The sequence below is a fragment of the Fusarium coffeatum genome (genome assembly GCF_003316985.1).
Source record: "Fusarium coffeatum strain FIESC_28 chromosome Unknown BRIP53273_contig_404, whole genome shotgun sequence".
Taxonomy (NCBI): Eukaryota; Fungi; Ascomycota; class Sordariomycetes; order Hypocreales; family Nectriaceae; genus Fusarium; species Fusarium coffeatum.
In genome coordinates this window covers 1-5575 of record NW_022158193.1, presented here as the reverse complement: position 1 = coordinate 5575, position 5575 = coordinate 1, and the positions used below count along the sequence as shown (strand labels likewise).

The 5575-nt window shown below is 48.4% G+C and overlaps 2 protein-coding genes across 2 annotated transcripts; both read left to right on the top strand.

Annotated features, from left to right (window-relative positions):
- Positions 1 to 1960: 1960 nt before the first annotated feature.
- FIESC28_11440 (uncharacterized protein) lies at positions 1961 to 4569 on the top strand (the record flags this gene model as incomplete). Its single annotated transcript, XM_031165564.1, has 7 exons — positions 1961 to 2083; positions 2144 to 2281; positions 2336 to 2446; positions 2497 to 2643; positions 2696 to 3069; positions 3120 to 3414; positions 3460 to 4569. 7 exons carry the CDS (start codon positions 1961 to 1963, stop codon positions 4567 to 4569), a joined length of 2298 nt encoding a protein of 765 aa, XP_031010378.1.
- A 510-nt stretch (positions 4570 to 5079) lies between these two features.
- FIESC28_11439 (uncharacterized protein) lies at positions 5080 to 5343 on the top strand (the record flags this gene model as incomplete). The annotated part of the gene is made up of 1 exon (XM_031165563.1): positions 5080 to 5343. The coding sequence occupies one exon, from the start codon at positions 5080 to 5082 to the stop codon at positions 5341 to 5343; it is 264 nt and encodes an 87-aa protein (XP_031010377.1).
- Between the last annotated feature and the right edge of the window lie 232 nt (positions 5344 to 5575).

Sequence of the window (5575 nt, the reverse complement as noted above, 5' to 3'; positions counted from 1 at the left end):
CCCTTTAAGCGGCTCTTGCGTCACAACTGGAAGACCCTTTCCCGTCTCTGCTTGCATGACGGGCGACGGTATCGTGATGGCAACTCGATACAGATCTCTAGACTCATCTGTTTGCAAAACAGATCCCGTTTTCATGATCAAGTCTCGGTCTGGTTGTAGGGGTTTCCCGGGAGAACTTGCAGCATGATTTCTGTAGTTGTCTGAAGCTGCCTGCTCAAGTTTCTGATGTATTGTACAGTAAATTGTGAGTGGAAGTAAGACAGTGTTTGCACAATCGGGAGCTGCACAGCTGCCGCCTATATTACTAGACATTGCCATCAAGTATCAGTTCGATGGACCAAGCCGCATGACTGTTCCACCATGCGCAGGGGATTTTGACCCGGTTGATTCATGAGGTTCATAGATATATGGTTTCCTGTGAGTTCCATAAGTTAGATTTGTGTACCACAATGTGAAGAAACATAAATTTTGAAGCAAAAGTCGAGTCAGATCTTTTCAGTTTTGAATGGCCGTCACGCTAGGCACCCAGCGGCTGCTACACCTCTCTTGTAACCCGTGGTATCGCAGGATAAACCTTTTGTCGGTCGCGGCCTTTGGTCAAGATCCGTGGCGAAGACGAGGAAAAGGACTCCATGTTGCGACGGAAGAAACTCTAATGTTACCGGCCCCATGACTCTACGAACAAAGGTGGAATGTAGGAGAGCTTTTTGAGGTTGGGGCACGATATGAAGTGACAAGGTTGATTGAGACAACGGTGTCATGAACGAGATTAGAGAGGCGGCGCAACCAGAAGGGTTCCGTTCAGTCAGACCTTTTACCATAGGCATCATTCGACAACGGAGGGGGGACAATAGGGAATAGTGAGGACATACCTGGGTCTGTGACCAGCCAGAGCCAGTACTAGCGAGCGATCAGGGGAACCTGTTGCACACGTGTTATATGCTGTGTTGTACGTTTGGATACCTAAGGTATGCGAAAGTGTAGCAAGCACAATAATGCATATGTATGATACAAGTTGAACTTAGGTGAAGAAGTCTTCGTGGTAGGTTTAAAATAGCAGAAGAAATAGAAAGTAAAAAGGCTTAAAGACACACTTGTGCAGTGGTATAAATACGCGCCCAAAATGAAGGCTTGTCAAGGGTTCGCGCAAAGCTGTGTGCGCCCTTCCTTTATCTGTTGTCAAAGAGCGAGAAGCATCGTGACGTTGGAAAGAAAGGAAGAAAGAAAAAGAAAGGGTAATCGAAGGAAGGAGAACGGGTTGCCAAAAGGCAAATAACCGTGAATCACCGTACCTACCGCGTTTACGGATACATTACGGGCTGGCTGTTGCGTGTTGGAAAGTAATGGGCGTCCCGTTGGTCCAAGCGCTTAGCGATGCAGCGACAGACGCCATCTAGATTCTTTCCCCCTGTAAACTACACGTTTACAGAGAGTAGCTCGCCTGGAAACTGAGTTGTTCCGCCCCGGCGCCCTCTAACACTACCCGCGGGAGCGGCAGATCGTCGTTGTAATGGTCTTAGATCGGATCATTACCAGTGATTTACTATGTAATTTGTCCTGTGTATGTCTTTGAAGATGCTGAAGCTTAATGAATTTATATGGGAGAGGACATTTCTATAAAATTTGCAAATATACAAACTGGAATAGATAATCTGAGTATCCTTGTTCTTGTTCTAATGATAGGGAGTATTAAGTACTACCTTAGTACCTGGCAACCGGGCCTGTTTAGAGAGCCCCTCATGGATTCAGACACCCAGTGGATGCTCGTTAGGCGCTGCCGCGCTAGGGCGGGGAGCTTGACTCCCTGACGTACAACGCCTGGCAGTAACCACGTTGCGACTTAATAAATCCAAGATAATCGCACGTAACATTCATTTGTGTGTTTGTTTGTATAAGCCAATTTGCAACAAGCTTGATCGGATACTCTTCTAAATATTTCTCTAATACTTGCGCTTCTGGGATGAACTTTCTCAAATCTGCCGTGGCATCTGCCATCGCACAAGGTCCTCCGTTTCCCTACAATTTTGGCGACAAGGTCGACATCGATGAGTCTATCTGGACATTGTACAACGGTACCAAGAGAGTAAGCTCGAGAGCGCATCGCAATATACGCAACGCGATCCAGCTAACAAGTAGCGAATAGGAAGACGGATCAAACTGCAGCATCTTCTCCTTCGACATTACCACCAACCGATCCCAGCTCCCCCTAGCCAAAAATGCTCTGAAGAAGCTCCGAACGCTACGACACCCGGGCGTGGTCAAAGTCCTAGATGCTGTCGAGGTATAATCGCAGACAAAACAACCCCGCGCGCATTGCGCTGACTGTTACTGCTAGACGGAAACATACATTTACATTGCGACCGAACGAGTGGTGCCCCTACGATGGCACGTTAAAAGGAAGAGTCTTAGCCCCGAGACGATAAAATGGGGTCTTCATAGCGTTGCTGTACGGTTGTCCAGATTTCAGGTTACCGTATAGATACTGACGAGACGTAGCGTACCATGAAATTCATCAACGAAGATGCTTCCTCCATCCACGGCAGCATCAAAGTCGGATCGGTCTATACATCAGAAAGTGGCGAGTGGAAATTGGGCGGGTTCGACGTTCTTAGCAGCCTCAAGGATGACGAGTCTATCATATACGTAAGTAATTACTCGATACAGAATGCGACACTGGAGCTGATCAACATAAAAGACATACGGGAGCTTAGTGCCCGACGCCTCAAGATATGCACCCCCTGAGCTGGCCAAAGGTGGATGGGATGTTATCAAGAAGAACCCACATACGGCAGTCGACTCTTTCAACCTTGGAACCTTGATATACGAGGTCTTTAACGGCGACTACATCGGAGCCGATCAGGCTGGCCAAACCAAGAGCGTCCCTCCCTCAATGCAATCCAGCTATAAGCGCCTGTGCAACGCCAACCCCAAGGCCCGAATCAGTGTGGGAGCTTTCCTTGACCAAGGAAACAGGAGCGGTTCTTTCTTTGATAGCGCTCTCATCAAACTGACAGAGGGTATTGATAACTTGGATATTAAGACCCCCGACGAACGCGATGAGTTTCTTGCGTATGTTCTGGGAAACCGTATCGTGGACCAGTTGCTAACAAATTCCACAGGGGTCTGGACGATGTGAGCGATGACTTTCCAGAAGAATTCTTCAAGTTAAAGGTGATGCCCGAGTTGATGAAGTCGGCGGAATTTGGTGGCGGAGGCCCAAGAGCGGTCTCTGTAGTGTTAAAGATTGCAGCGAAGCTCCCCAAGGAAGATTTCGACGCCAAGATCACTCCCTTCATTATCCGCCTATTTGGGAACCCGGATCGAGCCATCCGAGTTTGTCTGCTAGATAACCTCCCATTAATGATTGATCAACTATCACAAAAGATTGTTAACGACAAGATCTTCCCACAACTGGTAAGTTCCTCGTAACTTACTTGAAGTATAACACTAACAACATAGACTACTGGCTTTACCGATGTTACACCTGTTGTGAGAGAGCAGACTCTAAAATCCGTCCTTGTCATCATCACAAAACTCTCTGATCGCACAATCAATGGCGACCTACTCAAGCAGCTTGCGAGGACCGCAAATGACGAGCAGCCTGGTATTCGTACAAACACGACCATCTGTCTAGGAAAAATTGCCAAGCACCTCGGTACCTCATCGCGATCGAAGGTCCTTATAGCCGCCTTTACAAGATCCCTGAGAGATCCCTTTGTTCATGCGAGGAATGCTTCCCTGATGGCTTTGGGGGCCACTGCGGAGTATTTTACAGACGAAGACGCGGCTTGCAGAATTTTGCCTGTGATCTCTCCTGCCTTGATCGATAAGGAGAAAATTATTCGCGATTCTGCCACTCGTACTATGGAGGTATATCTTCAGAAGATTAAGAAGGCAGCTTCTTCTATGCCTGATACTGTTCTGCCTCCTCCTCAGGCTGCTGATAGTGCTGCTCCGCGAATGAGCACACCTCAGCCCAACGAAAACACTGCAGGTGGCTGGGCAGGATGGGCCATATCATCTTTTACAAACAAGATGTCTGCTGCTGCAGGTGACATTCACGCAGAGTCAGAATCCCGTACTGCTTCACCAGGACCAGCTACTCCGGCTAGCTCCGAACCCAAAAAGCAAACGACTGGTACTGCTTCATCACTTCACCGACAAGCTGTCAAGTCACCCCCAGCGCCTCTATCACGCAACTCATCGCATACAGCAAGCGTGGTGGCCGATTCTTTCTTACCGGCGGATGATGATGATGTTGGAGATTCGTGGGGTGATATGAACGACGACTTTGATAGTTTCGATGCCCCCGAGCAGTCTTCAAAGCAACCTGCAGCAACTGCATCTGCCACGCCATTTGACGAAGGCGAGCCTGACTTCGCTGGATGGTTAGCTGCGCAGTCACAAAAGAAGTCAGGAACCGCCAAACCGCTGCCAAAGGGCTTATCCAAGTCCTCGGCGGCAAAGAAGCCGGTAGCTAAACCCGCAGCCAAACCAGTCACAGCGAAGAAGCTTGATATGAAGCCGAAGGAGACCGATGACGATGATGGCTGGGGCGACGGCTGGTAAAGCGCGACCCAAAGGCCAAGAAGCTTTGTGGGCTTGATATGATACATCAAATCTTGTTTTTCATAATTGTTCCTGATAGGTTTCGGGGAGACATTAGGATACCACCCCAAGCACATTGCTACCATGTTAATAGAGATCCAAACACAATACACTGTTGGTTAGATACGTAGAAGTTGCACAATCATATTATCTGCGCAATGAATGAAACATTACAAATTTTCTTCCACTATCAGAATTTCCTTAACGCTTATCCCTTCTGCTATTTGAAGAAGTTGAGCGTTGAGTTTGGGTTACAACTTAGACGCTTAGACAGCCAATCACGTTGCAAGGGAGGTGCTACTCAAAAGCTCAGGGTCCTACCGCGGTGAGACTTCTCGGTGAGCGGGAGCCCCGCTTATGCTCACCTTGATTTTTATTTTCCCCCACGTACCCTTCCGTCCTAAACTTCACCTCTCCATCTTTTGCTCACCAAACCACGATATACCCACATTCACCAAACTTTCACTCAAAATGGCCCAAGGCGCAGTCAAGAAGCTCGGTCGCCCGACCCCCGCCAAAGTCACACACTCCAAGAAACAAGCATCAAAAGTGAACAAGTCCAAGGGAACAAAAAAGAGCGTCGACAAGGTCCACAAGAAGTTCACAAGCGGCATGACAGCGCGCACCGAAGCGCTGCTCGGCGAGCGTGCAGGACATCTCGAGTTGCTGGGCAAGGGAAACAAGAAGAAGGACAAGAAGACTGAGCACAAGGGTGGCTCCAAGAAGTTTGGTTAAAGTGGTTATGCAAGGGTTTTTCACGAGGGAGCGAACGACGATCGAATTTTACTGGGAGCGCTCGAGTTTTTCTTCACTATTATGACGACGTATCGACGATGGCCCTCGCAGCTGGGGCTTAAATACCAATTTTACCTTGTTTCCTCTCGGATAAGGAGTGGCCGTGTGGGATCCGATACCTATAAATCCTTAAGAATTCTTCTCTCCGCTCCTACAAACTCTCTCTCCCCGC